This window comes from Tauraco erythrolophus, chromosome 6, assembly GCF_009769465.1.
Source record: "Tauraco erythrolophus isolate bTauEry1 chromosome 6, bTauEry1.pri, whole genome shotgun sequence".
Taxonomy (NCBI): domain Eukaryota; kingdom Metazoa; phylum Chordata; class Aves; order Musophagiformes; family Musophagidae; genus Tauraco; species Tauraco erythrolophus.
In genome coordinates, this window is record NC_141470.1 from 26403541 (window position 1) to 26425400 (window position 21860).

Genomic DNA, 21860 nt, shown 5'->3' on the forward strand with positions numbered 1-21860 from the left:
CCAGACGCCATCCACACAGCTGGGGTTTTCTTTGACACTAGTGTCACAACACCCTCACGAGTACAGAGTTGAGCCACGTGAGTTACTCCCAGCCTGCTGAGCATTCCTGAGAAACGGCTGCAGTGAACGCTGAAAGCTTTACTGCAGGTCCAACCACCTGACCTACTTGCCCAGGGTCTGGTGCCGACACAGGCTCACCTCCTCGGGAGGGGTTTGCTCCATGTGTCTGAACACCCGAACAGGAAACAGGTGCCCAATTGTACGTCCAGAAGCCCAGCTCAACCACAGAGTCCAAGCTTGCACCTGGAAACTCAGCAGTGCCCACTCCCACCTTTCGCACGGTCTCCAGTTCCTTCTGCTTGTTCTCGTTGGCCGTTTGCAGTTCTTTCATCTGCCGCTCCAGCTCTTCTTGCTCAGCTAACAGCTTCTGGCGCAATTCTTTTCGTTTTTGGCGTGCTTCTTTGTGGGGTGGAGGGCTCCCCGCTCTCAGCAGGTTTACAGTGGTCTGTATGGCTGGAAAGGAGTGTCCAACACAAAGGGAGAGGAAGAAAACAGCAGTGAAAGGAAAAGCTAAACATTTTGGATAGGCTTACTGAATGAATAGCTGTGGTGGCGTGTTGTTTGGTTTGTCGAAGGTTTTTTTAACATGTTTTTAAACCAGAAGAAACTGCTGTCAGTTCTCCTAATTCTCATCAGGCTAGCTGTCAACACAAACCAGAAGTGAAAGACACTTGGCTTTCAGTATTGCCTGTGTGCCACAAGGATAAGGTCTGGCAATTCCAATGCATTATGTCAATTCCAATATCGATTTCTAACAAGCGGTGGACATATAAGTCACTTGTACGCCTAGCTGCAAAAACAACGAAACCCCAACACTTCAAGATTTCCTACTACCTAGATTCAGTTACTCTAATCAAGCAGATGTTGTCTAGTATATACATCACTTACTGCCCTAAACCCAACCTTAAATCCTTTATTCTTACTGATGCTCCAAGGGAACTTTCTCCCAGTAAGAAAGTAACTCTCATTCACTTATATTCAGAGAGGAAATATTCAGAGAGCAAAGCTGAGGAGTAGCAGATGATTTTCGTATTTTATTCACCTACTACACCTGTGAAAAAAGATCTCCTCTGGGAACTAAGTAATCATTTGTCATCCATCAAACTTTGGTGCAATTAAACACATGCTTTAGGCAAAGAGGGAAGTGTAAATGAAAGCTCCGAATATTTACATGCTGTATATACTTCAACGGCACTGGCAGCAGCAGCTTTTGCAAGGGCTTCTACCTCACGTATGCATGTAGCTATCACTCAGCATGTATCTGGGAAGGTCTCACAGAAGGATTAACTTCACCGTGGGAACAGAAAAGGAAGACCCAATTCCCAGCCTTATCCTGAGCTCACCAAACCACACTACCTCAAGCAAAACTGTAAAAGCAAAGCCCTTATTTTATGGTGATGAAACGAACAAGCTTTCCCTCTCTCCTCAAAAGCAACAATTTACAATGTATTCCCTTTCCCTTCCTCGTCTCCAGAAGTACAGCAAATATAGAAAAAGCAAACAACAATATCCATTTCGTTTTGTTTATGGCTGCCTAAACTGAAGCACTTAAATGACAGAAACTGATTCCCTTTGCATGGATCCTTAGTTCTTCCTGAGTCTCAGCTCCTTAAGGATCCTTTCCGTGTGCCCAAAACAGAGACATCAAAAATCACAAGACCAAGAATTTAAAATTTGAGCAACGCGCAGCTGTAGGACTTCGGCTTACCTTAACTTTCACTTAACTAAGTTTTTGAAACCTCACCTTGAATCCACTCCTGCTTCTTCTTTTTATCAGAGGCACTGATCTCAAAGCTTTTATCAAGACATTTTATGAGAAAAAGGCATTTCTTTCCATCTTTGTCCGGCAAGGCCTAGAATGGGTAACAAAACCATTAGCCCTGCAAACACCGAAATCTACGTTACATTGTCAAGGCCTACGTGTGCAGTTACCTGTTACAGAGCTACAAACACCAGCACTCTGAACTTGTATTAAAAGAGTGTTTATGAACTGTTTTTATATAAAGTAAAAAAGCTCATTAACAAAAGATATTGCGAGTCCCTCCTACAAACAAAAAAGGATTAATTCTTATCTTTAGCAACGTTAATAGCTTTTGGTGTTTTGTTGTTGTTTTTTTTTTTTTTACCTCTACGCAACAGTTTCCATCCAGTATGATGTCTCCCTTCTTGTCCTTTAAATCTTCACTTACATAGTAGGAAATAATATTGGGTTTTAGCACAAACCATCGTTCCGTCCAGTTTTTCCTTTTGTGACCTTTTTTCAACATATAGCCCTGTAAAAAGCAACAGATCAGCTGAAACGCCCGGCCTCTGTTGAACCACCTGGTCTTCTGGTTATGTGGCTTAAAATAAAGCACACAGAAAAGGCAGCTTGAGGCCCTAAATGATTCACCTACACACTTCCACTCTTAATACCAGCACACTGCTAATTGTTTAGCCCATGAGAAACTATTCACTGTTCTTCTGTCCAGTTTTTAAGTAACTGAGTTACCTGAAGAACTCAACAGTTATTATCATGTCATTATTGAGTTGTAATAATTATGACTTTTTGGTCCTCTTTGATGACCTTTACTGTTTAATTTTCTTCAGTCAAGCAGAGACATTTGCCATCACTAAGACTCAACTGCAACACTTTAGTGACAGCCATTATTAAAAATCAGTCCTTTGTGGATACAGGCCCCAGTGACAGATGTGGGTCTGCATCTATGCACTGTAACTCCAGTCTGTTACGGGACATTGCCAGGGACAAAGCGGAAGCACCTCTGTCCTGGGAGCAGCTCTACCCTGCCAACACACTCATTTAGCTACACCCCACTGAAAAAAAAAAAATGATCCCATATAGGATACTTCAATGAGTATGTTAGAGAAACCGGTAACAGAACTCTCCTCCTGGAATCTGTACTGGCTGGGATATGGGAACACTAGTGAAGTCTGGATTTTCCCTTAAAGGAACAGAGTTGTACCCTGATTTAAATAATGCAAAGATTTCACTCACGGTGTTTTATTTTCCTTGAAAGATGATCCACTCAACTTCCTAGTATATGAGAAAAACACTATCAAGCCTTATCAAGACTGTTTCAAAAGAACGAAGAGAAGCCCATTCTTTGCCGCTGAGCTTTATACAAATAAAGGAATAAAAATTATAATCTTCTGTAATGGCAATAAATAGGGCTGGTATCATGATCAAATCATCCAGTTTTGCCTCTATTGAATACGAACATCTCTAAAACACGAGCAGCGATGCTAAGTGCAGTTACACTAGTAATGCTGTTATACATTACACAGGGTGGCTGTGGCAACTCAAAAACCATCTCACTGAAAAATGGGTGCCCAGAGAATGGTATAGTAATTGGTCATTCTTTCAGATGTTTGATTTTTAGTGATCTTATCAGGGGCACTGCTGTGACCTAGTCAGTTTTTAGAGTCTGACTAAGTCAGAGTCTCAAAGTTGGCCAGCATCTCAGCTATAGCTGTCATTTCTGAAACCACATTCCCCAATTACGTACACACTTTTGTCTGACTCCCAACTTCAGAAAAAAGTCAAATCACAGATGAAACCGAAACACCTACATCAATATAGCTATGAACAAGCCACAGAGGAAGCACTGAACTCAAAGTATTCCAGATTAAGAGGATGGAAAAGTTGGAAAGGAGACCAAGGAACACTTTTCTGTAATGACTTTTAGCTATAGCAATTTTGGATATAAGCAAACAAACAAACAAACGTGCTGTGGCATATTTAAGTCAAAACCCTCTTTCCTTACAGGTCTGAAGGGAAAAAGTTCAAGACAGTTGGAGCAGTTCTTTTTTTAAAAAACAAAAATGAAACAACCTCCCTACACATAGAGCTCATCTGTGCTCAGCTTTTCTAGCCAGTTAAATGTGGCCTTGGGTGGCCAGAGCCAAGGCCGTGCCTATTCCCTTGCCATCCCACCCCCTTGCTCCAAAACAGGAATGTGCAGAGAAACAGCTTTGTTTGCCACCTCCGTACTCAGGCCCAAGGGCTGGGTGGTCGCAAGGGCGTGTGAAGGACTCCTGCAGCTTCACTCTTTCATGCCTTGCACAGTCTAAGTCATAACCAGGTGTTTTTCCCCTTCCTGACGTACTGAATTTGCTTTCAAAGGCAAGTCAGACCGATACTTGCCTCTCAAATTTCTGCAAAATCTTTTATGTATTATTTCTACACATCAGCTGCTTCTTATCTTCCAAGAGCCCACTGACAGCTCCTGGTGATCCTTTCATGCCATCACGAGGGACACATCTTTCAGAAAACTAAACATCATGAATTTAATTAGCACTGCTGCCCTCCATAAGCCTTGGGGATCCAGGATACATGTACAATAAAAAGGGTAGCATGAGACTTGGCTATGATACGGTATGTCATTAATTAATATCTCGAAGTAGTTCTATGCTGCAATAAACAGGACAATTCTGTGAATCAACAAGGTGGCAGGGTACAACCTATGACTGAACCAGACATCTGTAAGTCACACAGGGAACTCTGTTCTCCGTTAGGCCACTGACTGTCCAGGAGGTGCTGGACACGAACTACTTTTAAGTCTCAAGGAACCTTTCAAAGGCACTCAGACATCCTTGAGAAACAGGCCCAGCCACCAAGAGAGGAAAGAAAGGAGACAGTAATGTAAAAAAAAAAAAAAGACGTGGGGTGGGGGGAGAGGGACTGACCCAACACTCATTATTTTATTTTCATGGTATTAAACAGCAGAATGACTTCATTTTGCCCTCAACTGACTATGCGCCTGTGTGTGTCTCCAGCCCTCACCTCCAACAGGCAACCAGCAGTTAACAAAAATAGACTTTTGCATTGTTCTGTAGATATTCTGAAAGAATTTCCTGTGCCAAGACCTTCTGATGATTTCTTCAGAACAGCTTAGGAAAGCCTGCCAAGAAAGCCTTTGTTTCTCTCCTCACCAAGAAGTCAAAGATGGAAAAAATTCTGTCGGGTAAAAATCAATTTAAATAGCTCTCTAGGTAAGCGCTGCTGTGACCCCTCAAGGCCCCTGTGATATTTCTACTTGCCACGAAATAAATGCAGTTTTTAAAGTCATTCCTAAACTGATAATCCAGCCACTGGAAATCTGAAGAAACTAAAGTTTGGCAGAAGTTTGCTAAGAATATAAAGGCCAGCATGACTTCTTGTGTTTGAGTACAGGTAAATTAGCTGTCAGACACGTAGCCTGCTAAGCAGAACAAGCAGGGAGAGCGCTCTGGAGCTCTTCTACACGTTTTTGCCCTGCTGAAGTCAGGCAACTTAGCAGCAGACCTTTCAGCTGGCGCAATATCTTTGTCTGGACCCTCTTGTTTGAATACAGAAGTTATCATCAGCACAACTTGTATTTGCTACAACGTAACTGCAGCTAGAAAAAAGCATTTTCAAAGATTGAAGAGTTGTCACTGGTTTCAGAACTGACAGCTTGTTGTCGCTATTCCATTGGCTAACAAGTAGTTGATACTAGTATGAAAAAGGCTGTGTTTCAAGTCAGAGCACACTTGAACTTTCTAAAAACAAACTCTCCCAACACGCAACTCGTTCATAATACTGCAACAATGACAACAATCTGAACAGCAGCACAGTTTCTCTTTTATAAAAATAAGCTCATATTAAAGAACACTTACAAGTAATTTACCTAAATTCCCTCTGCTCCTTATCCATCAGGTGAAGAAATTTCAGTACAAGTCAAACATTTTCTAATTACGCAATGTATTGTTCTACTCTAACATGTTAGTTCTCGGTGGTTCTTACCTGTTTGAGTACATCTAATATGAGCTCATTAAAGACTTCATTGATTGCCATGGACACAGTCTGTCGGTCCATGCCTTTACTGAACTGCCCACTTCCGATGAGATCAATCAGCTCCCATGCAGAAAGACCTTCTCGACTGGTGTTAAGAGCAATCTTATAATGGTCAAACTGCTCTTGCTGCCAGCCAGCTCCCATTGCTTCGGTGAGTTTTTTAAGTAAATATTCAATCTGTACAGAAATATAAACGGAAATTAATCATTTTCAGCAGGCACGGAAATCAAGTGTATCAGAGCTGTAAACTAAGCTTCTCCAGAGACTATCATTACAGCTAGATTCCTACATTCATGTGTGGGCCCCTGAACACAAGAGGTTTAATTAGCAAAGATCTGAGGCTCCCATCTCCGTTGAACTTTTGACTGCCAAGCCCATCCCGCAGCTACTCTCTTCATAGTAAAGAAACAAAGAATTAACCCTGACAGCCTCTTTTAATATTTCAGATTCTTACAGAACACAAGACCTTCCCTGCAACAGCTTCCAAACAGTGATGACTGAAGTGTGAGAAAGTAAGAAGTTTCAAAAAAGTATTCTTATAAGATAAAAAGCAAACAAATTAGAAAAAATAAGAAAAGATGGCAGTTTGGACAAGAAGTGAAATGAAAAACTACCAAGGTACCATCACCTATCTTAGTCTTCACCTGATCCCTCTCCTCCATCTCTCAAGCATTCCACCACTGGACACAATCTTGGCACGTGTATCAAGAGAAGTAGAAGAACAAATTTTTCATGTCTGCTTTTATTGTTTCCAAAATAAACTCTCCTTTTCCCTTAAGCTTTCATCACTCTGTAAGCATTACCATACACAAGGTAATAACACTAATACCACTAGTCAAAATAACACAAGAATGAAAAAGAGGGAAAGGGCTGGATTTCTTCTTTTGTCTGTTTTTTATGTCATTTTTCAACTCACCACGGTTCGCTCTTTAATATTTTAAACTAAGCCCACCTATAGCTTTGAGCACATGTAAAATGATTTTAATGGCTCTTTAAAGAAAATAATTGGTGAGAGTCTTCCTACAAAGACCTCGACACGACAAAGTAAAAGCCACGCTTCTAAGTTTCTGTGACTGGAGTCAGAGGATACCAATTACAGCATTTAAGCCAGTTTTGAAGACAGACCAGCTAACGTGGCCTTCTGCTATTTTGGGTAATGGCTCACCGCGTTTCCTCGCCAGCTTCACAGGGAACCCGACTGCCTTCAGCAACGGGCCAAGGCGGACAGTCAAGCCGCCTGCACCCTCCCTATGGAGGAAGCCCGGGGAAAGGGTACTCAGCAGCCCCGCGCTGGAGCACCCTCCCGCAGCAGCCCGCCGTAGGGACAGGGCAGTGCCAGGTCCCCCGAGGGCTGGCCTGCCTCTCCTGCCACCACGAGGCCAGCACAGAGCCACATCCTGGCAGGCTGGTCTACGAGCTGCAGGCCAGGGCTCCCACCAGCTGCCGGGCTCCTCTGCAGGCTGGGAACTGCGCACTGCACTCTGCCCGCTGGATGCGGGCAGGGAAACCACCACTATCCTTTCAGGTTCTCTCTGCAGGTGGAAATACACGAATTTCCTTAACTGCTGGTTTTCTGATGGTTAGCCCTTCAGGACCATCTGCTCGACTTTCAGTTCACCTAGTTTAGGTGTGGTTTTGGAAACACTAAGTGACTCAGAAGTCTGAATCCCATTATCAAAAATGACTAAGGTGTATAGCCACATGTGTCTCATTGAAAAGTGGAAACCAAATGACTTCCAGGACTTCATTTTTCTAATCACCAACGCTGGTTCAACTCTGTTCCTCAGCACTGCTTGAAGACACGATGTAATTTCTCCTACAGGTAAGAAAAGTCCAGGCTGAGAAAGCCAGAAGATGTTTCACCACAGAATAAATTAACTTTCCAGCTACAGCTCAGAGTCACCTTTCAGCTGGTCTAATAGGCTTTTGGGCACGCAGCCATCTCTACGTAAGAGATTTGGGAGTACAAAGAAATAAAAGTAGTGTTTTTTCCCACACACATTTCACCACAAGGACTCCCAAGGCTCAAGGTTTTGATGCAGCATACATGCTCATTCTGTGGCTGCTGCTTCTCTCTCTTGCAACTGGCCCAGGCAAATCCCTTCCCTTCCCTCACATCTGTGATGAGGGAACACACGAGTGCGCAGCAGAACACACTCACCTGGCAAAGCAGTAAATTACCAAATTCACCTTACAGACTGGTAGACTTCTCTTACTATTTCAGCTCAATAACTGTTCTCAGTCTCACAGCCCATACTCTAGTAGCACGTGGACTAATGCTACAGCAAAATGGAGAAGCTACTGAAAGCTGCCACACCGTCTAGAGGAAAGTTCCCACTCTGTTGAATGAGCAGGAAGCTCACATTCCTCCCAGATGTGGCAGTTGTATCCTCCTCGTAAACAGTCCTAAGAGGAGACAAGCTAGCCAGGCACAGAATATGCCTCCAGGGTGGGTACAGAAGTTGCAGAGAGCATTGCCTCTCATTTCAGCTTCACTGAGTAAGGCATTGAAGCATTTTTAGCTCCTCGTGCAATTCTTACTATCAAAGATAGGATTTGAACAGAGGCCTCTGCAAAAGTGGTATTCAGAGTGTAGACAAGTGCAACTAACAGAGGGTACAATATTTATGGCAATTAGCAAAGACGACTTTCAGCCCTGTGCTGTGCCCAGCTGCCACCTGAGGAAAGTACTCCCTGGGGAGGGCACACCTGCACGTCCACTGCACCCTCTCTACGCAGGCTGCGTGCGGCCGGCGAGGGCGGCACGGCCTCCTGCTGCTGCAGTGCCAGGGCTCCGCAGCGCAGCGCTCACCGCCACGCTGGAACATATTCCCCTGTTCACCGGAACGGGTCATAAAAATGTCCTTCAGTGGTTTCATGCACAGCTCTGAATTGCTGAAGTTAACAGCCACAGGAGAGCAAGGAAGTTTCAGCATGTCTTCCCAAGAAACCAACATTTAACTTTTACTAGATTTCTGTAAAATTCAGTAATTCCTTTAAAATTATTTAAAATTTAATTAGCTGGTTTTCGCTCTCTCAAAATCCTTAAATTAAAAAATTAATCCAAAGCTTTTGAGCATCAACTACCATAAATCTTCAGCATTCAGTTAAGGGCAGGAAGCAGCTTACTTCCTACTCCAGGCAAGTTTAATGGAAAAAAAAAAAACCACTCACCCAAAAAAGCCCTTCACAGCATGCAAGAACAGCAGCGCCGTCAACTTGTTTCAAAACAAACCTCCTAAAACCTGGATTTGGTGAGCTGAAGTGAGGTCTGGCATCAATGTAGGAGTAACCTTTTTCCCCATGTTCAAAACCCATTCTGCCACTCAGCTCAGTCCCTCTGAGCAGCACCAGTTCTGAACTAGGATCCTGTACTTTAGTTGAAAGGAAAGCTAAAATAACTGAGGCTTAATTAAGTAGATAATACACCTGTCAAAATGCTAGACAGTAATTAAAAAAAAATAATCATTAAACCTTAATGAACTTTAACTTTGTATTGTTCCAAGATTTCACAACCTATTACACTGCTTGAGGCATGCAGCTCTCAAATTCCTTCGGTTAATTATCTCAAAGTACTAGGACTCACTTGCAGACAAAGGGACACACAAACGCACAAAATCATACCTGAACAGAATTTGTCACTTTTTGCTCAAGCCATACGAACAAAACGTATATCAAACTAATGGTCTGGAAAAGAAGCAACGCAAAACTCTTGGCTAGTACATGTTATCATGTAATGCACAAAAAATAAGTCAACATAATCTTCCCTTTAATACAATTTGTACACATTTTACCTTATTTTGATTATGAGAATAGATTTAAACATTTAAGTCTGCTAATCCCTATCTGTAAGTCACTAACACGACCATGAATCCCATTAAAGCACATAAAATATCTCATTATTTTAAAATATATTAACTCAACTGAAAAAGGACTTGTGCATATTACAACTCAATTTCTAAAAAAAAAAAATTAAAAAAAATCAAGCTTTATTTTGCGTTCAGATAAAATTTTTCTTTGATTAGCTGTGTATTTATCTAACATATCTGCTGAATAGCAACAGTGAGTGCAGGGGTGGGGTACAAATATGCAACAGTGCAAGGTAAATATAAAGAAGTAAGTTGGCTCTCGTAACTGTAGAAGCAAAGAAGACAGCATTCATTATGTGCTCAAATGAGGAACCTCTGAGAGCAAATGACACTTCCCCTCCTCCACAGACAGACATGTCAACTCAGCCAACGACTGACAAATTAAGTCTACTGACTCAAACATAACCTACTTTGAAAAGTGGCTGAAAAGCAGAGTGCCAAAAAGCCAATGTGAAGCAACGTTTGCTGCTGTTCTGACTGGACCTGACTCGCGCTTTCAGACACGGACGTGAAAACAGAAGGGGGTTGCTACCGCTACATACGCCAGGATGGACCAGCTGGCTCCACAGTATCAAAAACTGCCTCCATCTCAAACCAACAGAAACCTTTCAGCCAGAACTTTGCCAAGAGAAAGCAAAAATTATATAAAGAACACAGGCTCTTTAACATGAGCCATGCAGCCTGTTTGGTGCCTTCTTTCAGAGGGCACTTTCTTTTCCCATCTTTCAATACCTATTCGGTTTGCTTTTCCAGATGTTCCTGGCATCCATCATGGGGAATGAATTATCATAGATGTTTTACATATTTTTCTGATATATAGGTGGGTCTCTTAGAAGATAAAAAATGAAAAATAAAGTCAAGGAGGCCTTCATGCCCAGCAGAGCATGGCAGACAAGACTATTCTGGTTCATGCTATTCAAATGATGTTTGTGATATTAATAGCACAGACGTAAAAAGTCTATTCACATTGTACAAAATTCTGTGGAAGCACATTACTGAGCAAGAGACATGAAAGCAATTATATCCCCTTTCACAGTCATCATCAATTCTTTTTTTTCATCCCATCAGAACATCACTTACTTTTAAGTCAAATATTTGTTTCTTCCTTTCCACCAACAAAAAAAATCCCCCTGCTAGAATTTATGGACATTAACTACTCTGGATTAATAGACTTTGCAAAAACTGTGTCCATTATGCAGTGTAAGTCAATATTTTCTTTCTTTTCTTAAAAAATTAAATTAGCATTAATATAATAAAGGTCAACTCAAAAAGCTCTAACATGGAAATCCTAAGGACAACCTGCTGCATAAACAGAAAACTGTCTTATTTTTTGCAGCAATCAAGGAAAAGAGTAGTGAAATGGGAAGAAGTGATTTAAGTCATAAGTGACTAAACATCTTTCTAACCATCATCATCAAACTGTAGAAGTCGTAGATCAATTAAAACCCAACACAAGCAGTTTTCATTCTAGTTGTAACTGTTTTGATTTTATTTCTGAATGGTCAAGGTCCAATTCCTAGTATTTCATTCACTGTAACAGTTTCAGGTACTAGAATGCAGAACAAGGAAGCAAATGCAGTCACGGAAAACCTTTTTCTGCACAAAATGCCTCCAGAAGAATCATAAAATCATAGAATGGTTTGGGTTGGAAGAGACCTTAAAGATCATCTAGTTCCAACCCCTCTGCCATGGGCAGGGACACCTTCCACTACAACAGGTTGCTCAAAGCCTCATCCAACCTGGCCTTGAACACTTTCAGGGATCGGGCATCCACAACTTCTCTGGGCAACCTGTTCCAGTGCTTCATCATCCTCAATATGAAAAATTTCTTCCTTAGATCTAATCTAAGTCTACCCTCTTTCAGTTTAAAGCCATTGCCCCTTGTCCTGTCACTACATGCCCTTGCAAAGTCCCTCTCCAGCTTTCCTGTTGGCCCCCTTTTAGGTACTGGAAGGCTGCAATAAGATCACCCCAGAGCCTTCTCTTCTCCAGGCTGAACAACCCCAACTCTCTCAGCCTGTCTTCACAAGAGAGGTGCTCCAGCCCTCAGATCATTTCGTGGCCCTCCTCTGGACTCGCTCCAGCAGCTCCATGTCCTTCTTGTGTTGCGGACCCCAGAGCTGAACGCAGTACTGCAGGTGGGGTCTCACGAGAGCAGAGTAGAGGGGCAGAATCACCTCCCTTGACCTCGCCATGCTTCTTTTGATGCAGCCCAGGATATGGTTGGCTTTCTGGGCTGCCAGCCACTGGACACTTTAGACTTTCATCTCCTCAGTCTAAAAGAACATCACCTCATTTTCAAATGCACAGAGAGCCATACAAGGTTTGGACTCTCTTTGTCCTAACTAGGAGGATTAGAAATGCCAAGTGTTAATACAATTGAAGGCGAGAGGATAAGTGAAAAATGCCTGCACAAATCTTCTTCCCTCAAGAAGCCAGGCTTAAAAAGCAAAGACATCAAATACATTTGGCTGATTTAAAACAAGTTACGTGAACGCAAGATTACAACACACAAAGAGCGTGCAGCTTGCAGTGTACGTATCTGCAAGTTTCACCATTAAGAGTGGCCCAGAAACACAGCTAACCACATACCACAGCTTTCAGGCGATAAAGCATTCCCAAGGCTGCAGTCACATGTCCAGATAAGAAAGGGGAAGTGTTTGGAAACCTTTTTATAAAACAGAAAACATCTGGTTAAACAATACCAAGGCACACAAATAAGTCTGTAACAACTAAGAGGTAAGTTGTAAGGGAAGCTCATGACAGACTAGAAATATTTCTCCTCTTATGGCTACAGTTCTCTCCACCTTTCTTCCCTTTATTTTACCCTTCTCACAAAAGAGATAATGTCTGTGAGAGCTGAAGGAAACATACACTTGAAGGTCTGCATCCCAGATGATCTAAAGGAAAAGACTGGCTGCAGGGAGGGGAAAGAGCTCCCACCCTGGCCCCAGTTTCTGGGCACGTTATTATTATACCAAGCAATATAGCTGCTTGGTAAAGCTCTGCCCACTGCACTAGGAGGCAATTCTGTTGTTAGACAAGAATTGTATTAATTCTGAAAGCTGTCCATCAGGACTAATTTTAACTAGAGCAAACAAAACACGGCATTGTTTTTCTCCAGTCCATCTGCATCCCTTTGAAATACCACATTCCCCCAGTTCACCATTTACTTGGTGCATAGCAAGGCTTCTCACCTGAAAGGCAAGGACGCTTTCAGATTTGATACCGTTTCGCATTTCCCTGAGATACGAGCATCTTTGCGAAGCAGACATTTATGGATCTCTGTTCCTTTCCAACTCTAACTGCTCTCAGCTGCCCACCAGTCAGCAGCAGAAGCTACACTAGAGCCCAAAGCCGTTACCAGCTGAGCCCAGTGCCCTGCATAGCACCAGCTCTTGTCTCTCTGTGACCTTACTTCTCCCTATAACATAGAGGGATCTTCTCAAGCTTAAAGTCACATCCCAAAACTGCATGCCCCAACCCAAGCCCTTCCCAATGCTGGATTTTACTAACCTTATTTCCCCCAAGTGTAGGGCTGCCATCTCTTCTTCCACAGCAGGTGAGGAGCACAGGCTAGATGCTGCCTATGGATTTCAGTCTGGCCCCTGCTAAACAAGCAACTTCTGGCCCTTGTGTCACCTCACCACTGCTTTCGAATTCCCTCTTTGTAACTGCTTTTCTCATTTTGCTCCATCTAAAGCTTTCCTCAGCCTATGTCTCCGAAACCTTTCCAAAGTAGCCTGTTTTCCCTTCTCTGGTTAAGCTGCAGCTGTTGTCAATTTGCTGCCCGTTCAACACCTGGGCAGGGAATCAAGACTTAACACTTTGCACATGGGGGTAACAGCCCCACCACAATTAGCTGTCTAATATGGCCTAGCACAGCAGTACTAGTGCAAAAGTACACAAAACAGGCAAGAACAAAGGACAGTAGCCTCAATCTTTAGTCAGAGCAGTGCAAAGAAAGTGAAACTGCACCCAAGCAGTGGAGTTTTCCAGATGTGAAATTGTTCAAATGAGTGCAGAAACCACTTATTTCATAAAAAAAAAACAAACAAACAAACCAAAAAAACAATACCAAAAAAAAACCAACAGACTCCCAAGCAGGTCTCAAAGAGCAGCTCCTCCAAGGGGGAAGAGGAGGTATCCTCATAGCCACATGAAGTTCTATCAACACATTCCCTGGAGACCTAAGAAGTTCTCTCTCTTACAATATTCCCACCCAGAAGATGGGATGAAAAAATCTTCAAGGGATCAACCTTCCAACCTGAAAGTATCACACAAGTTTCCTAGTTGTTATAAAGAGCAAACAAAATCTCCAAAATCCAAAAGCCTACGAGATGGGAGGGAGGAGGGGAAACAGCTGCATCTCACACAAAGGGCTCCAAGCCAGAAACTGCAGTACATTGTGTGTCGCGATATTCTCAGCCAACGATAAGAGCAACAGACAAGGAGGGAAGGAAAGCTTGCTCCCTGGAAGCTGAGGTCACCCATGAGGTTTACATTGGTCTCACCAAAACATAAACATCATAGAACAGTGATGCTTCCATCACCCTCTCCTCCATTCTTCACTTTGCAAAAATCCCCTCACTTTATACATCATGTGCAAGCCGTTTTGTAATGAAATGACAGAATGCAACATAAAGTGGTGAAGACTAAACGTATAATCAGCTTTATTATGAACTCAAGAGGCATAAAAAGTAAACGGAAAGAAAAATACCTTTACTAGGTACCAGTATCATTTTGACTACTATTGAAAAGAGTTATTTTCAGGTAGAAATTCTCACCACTAAGACGACAACTACAAGTTTGTACAAAAAATGCTTTGCAAATCTGCAGTTTAGATTTAACATTAGAAAAAAAACCCTCAGACATAAGAATTCAAAAGGCAGATATAAAAGGTCATACAGAGAAAAAGAAAAACTGATTGAAATTGAGACTTTGCATCTTTACTTTTGGCATTTTGTGTAAAAGGGTAAACGAATCACGGAGAACCCGAGGAGGACCAATGCAAACCAGAAGGGAGTGTGTTCAACAGACAGCATTGCTCCACCAGCTGATTACATTACCTGGGTGGTCTCAGGCAAAAGGTTAGAGTGAATACAGGCATTGTATACGGCAAGAACAGAGCAGCCTTTCTTCGTCGGGCTCTGTAAGCTTTCTTTAAACAGTATTGCACAATTTAAATCTTGCCGTAATCAAGGAGATGCGGACGCAGATCCACCCTAAGAATTTTAAAAATAATCCAAGTAGAAGATCAATACGGCTTGACCCTGGACATTAAGGATGGGAAGGAAAGCAAACAACAGCAGCTATGAAATCTGGAAAACCTCTTTTGGGCTCAGAGCTGACTCTGCAGCCCGTCTCCCAACAAATAGACACATGGCCATCACCTGGCAGCTACAAAAGGCACCTCGATTCTAGGGGATCGGCTTGGTGGAGAAGGAGCAAGTGAGCAATGCCAATGCCCCACAGCTGGCAGGTCTGAAGATTTTAACCACACCAACAAATAAGGAAATGTGAAATATCTTCCCTCAGGTAAACCAGGCTGCACAGTGAGGGATGCAATGACAAACCAAAAGAGACCTGGATTTGAGATACAGTTTTGACATTCATTAGTGACTCTGACCTTTTACCAAATCCAAATCTGGAACTATTAAGAAAGGAGCTGTCTTAGCTTTTATAACCATGATACCTATCTCCCAGAACTGACAGAAAAAACAGGAAAGCAAGCAAGAAGGCTGTCTCATTTCTCATGGCAATATGGGAATATAGCGTGCCAGGTAGGCCTCTGTCATCACTAGTCTGGCAAAACAGGAACCACTGTAAAGAGTGAAAATCTCCTGCTAAGAAGTGAGTGATAACACAAAACTGAGCAGTTTATTTTGATAGAGGAGTTATCTGTACTTTATGGTTCGGCACGATAGCTTGGAGTCCAACAGTTATGTTGTAGTGGCATGTACATGAGATTGTTTTGACCCGACTGTTCAACAACTTGCAAATGTTTATTAATCAGTACTCCAGTGCTGAACTGCAAACCCATGGGATTTCTGTATGTGGTTTTACAAGAAATTACTTATGCCTACAGTTCTGATCTTTCTGCTTCTTCCCTTGCCCCTCCCCAAGGGGAGAACCGTGGAGATACTGAAATCTTGCTTTAGGCTTGAAATACCTATTTGGGCATTGCCTATACTTGTTCATGAACTAAAAAGTATAGAGTGATCTCTCTGGTATTACTCCTTCAGCCATTTCAAGCAAGAGTGTTCAGGTGGTGGCTGCTTTTGATCAGAAACAGACATCATCCGAAGAGTTCATACTTCTCCTTTTCATCAGGAGAGTGACACGAGACTGAAGACTCATCTTGCAGATCACAGTAACACAGAGAAGAGGGGAGAATTTTTTTTCAGAATCACATTGATGTACTAACTGTGCAAAATCTTCATTACATCTAAGCAAGTACAGTCACTAAAGATCACATACATGCACTACTCATGAGCAAAGCAAGAGCCTCAACAGCTCTGAGTGCTGGTACTGGAACTAGTCTCCCCAGCACCAGTCAGCCCTCACAAAAAGCAAAGTATCTACTGGGGGACAAGCAACATGTCCCGTTTAGTCCAGGCTGTTTAAATGACAGACATGCACAGCCATCAATACCTAGAGTATCCTGTGGGAATCCCTGCATATGCACCCTGGAAGACAAAGAAAAGCACCTGAGGCCTTACGTTATAAAAAGAGGGGAATAAAAGTTTTATAATAAACGATTACTTTCTCTTACATCTCTAGAGAGTAGCAAACATTATCATAGTTTAATTGAGACATTAAGCAAACTGGTGTTAAACAGCTTAAGTTTTTGTTTCTTACCTCCTCAGGTACAATGATTAAAGGGTATTTGTCCTCCGATAAGAAGTTGAAAATAACCCACACTTTAAATGCGTCTTCATCACTAATCAGCAAAGGACTTTTAGAGAGGTTCTTTTTAGCACAGAGAGTCCAGCACATCCTGTTGAATTCAACTTTGTCAAAGTTTCCTTGAATCTAAAATGAAGAAATTGAATTTTAAAAAAATTAATACACATGAATGGCACAGAATAGCAGACAGACAAAGTTTAACAGGCTAAATCATACAAAAAGCACCAAGAAAAATCTAGTTTGCAAGAAATGTCAAGGCCCAAAACGAGCACTGTAGCAGTCTAGTCTGACATCCTGCATTAGGGTCAACTAAGGAACTTCTTCCAGCAAAATCTACATCCAACCTCTAATTTCTGGTCAAGTTAATAACACCCTGACTTCATGTGAAGGAGGCTACACTGCATTCTGCGTTTCCTCTAGCATGTCAGCTTTAGCTTCCAAGTCACTGTCTTAGTTCCAACTGCCCTTCTATCGCACTGAGTTACTGAGATTTTATATAACAAATTGGAAGCCATTATAGCCAAAACTACACTTGATTATTCCTCTTGTTTTCATCATCCTTATCATACCTAGTGACTGCACATACCCATCTGTGAATTATTTATGCATGCAAAGGCTTTCGTTTCCTCTATTTTCTTTTTAAACCCTCCTTTATGTTAGGGATCAAAGCTATTTATCTCCCTGCAGCTTAGCAATGCTATTTCTTTCCCAACATGGAACTGATAAAGGCATGTTCTGCACTGTAATGGAAGTCCCTTGAGATTTTGGAAAGCATGTCTAAGAAACAGATTCTTATACCTCTTGTAGTAATGACACCAGTACTGTTCAGTGACATTTTCTTATGATAGATCAAACCATGCATCTTAGATGCTTCAAGGACACCACTGCAAACTATATGATTTCCTATAAGTAAGTGGTCAAATATAGTGGAGGGTGAGCCACAGTGGCTAACACAGACTAAGGAAGTGGATGAACTGATGTGGGTGGAGGAAAAAAGAAAAAAAAAAAAAAAAAGACAGAAGTAAACAGGAAACCAAGCCTATGCCAAGAAGCACTTTACAGTACAGTTTCCAGGACTAAAAGTGAGCCTGTGAAAGCAAGCCACAGACTTTGCATGCTTGCAGAGCAGGCCACCAATGCACGTGACAATGCAAGAGGCTAGCTACATGCTACACCTGTCCTTTGAAGAAGGTAAAAGCTGTAGGAGTTACAGCTGCTATAGCCACAAGCTCCGCATCCTGGTTAGTTGTGCAAGAAACATGGGTCTTAAATGAAACACCAGCTAAGCGAACAAATACCCTTTGGAAGAAGGGCTAGAAGCCAGGGTTTCTTCTCTGTCCTTCAATTTGCCAGTGCCGCATCCCTTGGCTGCTTTTGCCCGTGCTTTTTCCTGCCTGTCCTCCCCATCCTGCCCATGAAGCTTGACTTCTTTTCTGAAACAGCTTCACCCACTCAGATGATGAGCAGTTTCACCTTGGAAACATCCTAGTGGTTATGCTACTCCTGAGGAAGATGCCGACAGAGTGGGAAATCTCCTTTCTTACAACCACCACCTGGCAAGTGCTCTAAGTACTATAAATAAGGTGGGTTGCTATATGAGCAACTCGTGCTTCAAAGCGCAGCAGCAACCAATGACCACAGGGAGACAGGCAGAGAAAGGCACGGGCCCTGGCTGGGGTAAAGGAAAGTGCAAGGTTTCTACTCACGTAACAAAGCTGGATCGCGTGCGCCTCAGAAGCGTGTGTCAAAACCCAAGTCACCTACAGCATGGTACTGCCACCAGCATTAGGCAGCACCCAAGCAGGAGGTTTCAGCACCATTGTGCCACCGAGGACCAGGTTGTGCTGTGCCAGAGGTCTCACTTTAGACATGTAAGTCTTGTTTTCAGAATCCAGGCTTGACTCTGAAATAGACTTCATGGGACCCATGCAGCATTTGGAGCAGAGACACTGCTTAGGAATTATTCAGGAGCAATAATCAGATGAGTGCACACAAGTCTCAGCTCTTCAAAATAACTGATTCACATCTGTGGGTTTTTTTTCTAAATTATCAGGCTGTCTGTTAAACAAAGAATATAATCACAAAATTGTTGTTCTGGGGATACTGCGAGTTGGGAATGAAACTAAATAGTTCTCTTTAATAAAGAATAAAAATTTTCCTCAGTGATTTCATGGAGCAATGCCAACTATTCCTGGTACCTATGTTCTAACAAGTACATCTGCATGGGCTGGGAGCGGAAGGAAGGTGAAAATCCTGCAGCTAAACCCAAATTGCCTTAGAGCTAACTCCATACTACAAAAGTCTTGGCTGTGCTACTTCGGCTTCTTTGACTGGCAATACTCCTGCGTAGGTGGCTACATAATAATTACTCTGAATGAATCATCTCTCTGGATTTATAAGATGTCATTTCTAAGCACCATTTCAAAAATTAAAAATATTTGAACAATTTCTAAAGTTAAACTTATTTGCAAAAGTACTTCTAACTTAGTTAAGAAACTGTAAAAGTAGAAATTTTTCAACAGCAGGTACTGATAAAAATCCTAGATACATCTGTCTGCTAAGTAACAAGCAGCACAATACTAGAAATCATCAATAAGGTAATACAAATTATTCAAACTATTTATTCAAATTCACTATTTGGATAAAGGAAATTAGTTGCAACCAATTTGCCTCATTAAACTAACAACTCGTGCCTGCCTTGATGGCTCCTTGGTTCTATATAAAGAGGCTTTATTGCAGGGCAACACAGGGTAAGCCAGGACTAAAAAATATAAAAAGCCATAATTGCACTTAGGAGTACAACAGAAGTTATTTCAAAAGGTTACAAAGTCTTCTCAACAAAATTATGTCACAGTTACATATCTGCTTTAAAGAAATCTAAGGATTCATTCTTTAAATATTTTACTAATGCTTTAAAGCAAAATATCTTGAGATTAAAAGAATTCTCTTTTGAGCAGATTGCTCTTGCTCAAATAAATTAATTCACCTAAAGATATATGACTGGAAATCAAGAGAACTTCCTCTGTATTTGGAGGTATAAAGTAACAGTTCTTCTTTAGTAGCTTGGCTTACTAGCATAAATGTATGACATTTGTTGTATAATCACCCCATTTAAAAGAACAGATTACACCTTGGAAGAATGAAAAAAGAAGGGGTTTCTTGTTTGCTTTTTTTGCTTGTCTATTTTAAACAAAGACGACACGCTATGAAACAGTGACTTCATCCCACTGCGTGGTGTTGTCTTTTGGCACTGATGTAAAGTCATCTCTAAAAGATGAGATGTCACAATCAAGATTTATCCAGTCCACAAAGACAGCCTTCAGTCTAAAGAATTTCACTAATTTTTAATGTAACGTATCTAAACAGTTTACAAGCATTTAGTCAGGATTAAATAACATGAAGTTATAGGTAATTTAATCCTGTTCCTTAACACTTTCATCTTTTCAGATGAAGTAATAGTATACCAGGAAACTATTGGAAGCCCAATCAGTGTATGAATAAAACAACACAAGAAACCACATGCAGTCACGCTCTTTCCTTTCATGAGACAGCAAAGTAGCTCGTCCTTCGTTTTCACCATGAGGTAAGAAAGTGCCCCAGAGTAGCTAAACACTGCAAATTCACACAGACTTGCTTATATAGTCAGGTCTTTAATTTTCAAATTCAAGTGTTAATTAAATGTAATTGCTCCTCATTTCCATAACTGTTCTTCCTATAAACATCCTTTAACAATAAAGCATGTTTATATTTGAAAAAGCTTTCCATTTCTAGCTTTTTTTTTTTTTTTTTTTACTTAGTGGCTTGCAACTGACTACAATTGTTGTTAACAAAAACCACTGTGGTTCAGATTCTAGCACTGTAATCCTTCAGTCAAAATAAAGTAAGGCCTTCTCTTTTTCCCAAAAATTTGTATACAAACTGCTTGGTCTCTGTTGAATCTTCCAGGAGCTCAGTCAGCCAACACAAAGCGGAAGTGAGATCACAAACTTAGGGACAAAGCTAGATTCTCCAACATCAAACAACCAAGACATTAAGTGGGTGCCTTTATGTGTATTAATGGCCAACAACTCCCACATATAAAACAGGACTCTCTTACTAGGCATGAGAGAAACACAGACTAGAGAGGCAGAGGAGCTAAATATATGAAGCTATATGCAGTCTTAGCTAGAAATATGAAGCTTCTCCTGCTTCCAAGCTGCCAGATTACATTTTTTATATATCTCACATTTTCCACCAGTATTAAATGTAGATAAAGAAGCAGCAAAAATTAGCAGAGTGGGCTGAGGAGTTTGCATAATTTGCAACTGCTGCATTAGACTTTTCAGCAGCATGTCGGTTCAGGGCTTCTTAATATTGTAAAAGAAAGCCAACATCTATATATCACTGTAGCCACAACAGCAAAGTTTGAGGGTTTCCGGGATCGGCCCCCAAGTGTAGAAGAAATCAGTGGTACTGAAGCTAATACATTTGCATATGGGCTGGTTTTTACAGTCTAGACCCATCTCTCAGCAGAATTTGTCAGAAAAAAAGCAGGAAAATAAGTTTTTTATACTTTCAAAATTTCAACCTAAATCTCAAACGCACAGCTCCCAGAGTCCAGCTCTGGCCCAGTGACTACCTATCTTGGAAGAAGACAGAGAGGAGAGTAGAGGAAACCCTGCTGGCTTTCCAGAGCTTCCTTCAAAACAAGGCACAACAGAAGACCAAAGAATGCTCAGACACAAAAAGAAAGAACTTGCAAGACGAAACTTAACAACAATCCCTAGTGTCACCCACTGTAACTATCTGAAGGGATCTATTTATTAAAACACCTTGTGAATAGACATTAAAGATATTTTTGCCCTTCCTGTTTGTCAAGGAGCCTATGACAATATTCTGTTACAGCAGTAGTAGAAAATGGGACAATCTATAGCTCCGAGACACTTTAAAATAAATTCAAGCTGAGGTACTTTATTAATATGAACATGGTTCTGCAAGAACACAGCTTAGACAATGACCAGATGTAACAGGAAATAGAAACCAAGGAGAGAAAAAGAAGTAGAGAACAGTGCATCCTTTCATTAGGGCACAGGCTCTCCAGAGTACCGGCCCCATCATGACGCCACACAGGCACACTCACAACCAGAGTGCCTTCATACCAGCATGCTTCCTGCAAGCAGAAGTCTGCTGTAAAGACACTCCAATACAAAACCTGATACAGGGAAAAA

General features: G+C 41.6%; 1 protein-coding gene across 1 annotated transcript in view; it reads right to left on the minus strand.

Moving 5' to 3' along the window:
- Nucleotides 1-21860, minus strand: part of SWAP70 (switching B cell complex subunit SWAP70) — a 39196-nt gene that overhangs the window by 8936 nt on the left and 8400 nt on the right. Inside the window, exons 3-7 of the mRNA XM_086613112.1 lie at nt 16606-16779; nt 5825-6052; nt 2187-2333; nt 1805-1913; nt 332-513 (exon numbers count right to left, since the gene is read on the minus strand). Coding sequence (XP_086469238.1) covers nt 332-513; nt 1805-1913; nt 2187-2333; nt 5825-6052; nt 16606-16779 — 840 coding nt within the window. The remainder of the gene's footprint in view (nt 1-331; nt 514-1804; nt 1914-2186; nt 2334-5824; nt 6053-16605; nt 16780-21860) is intronic.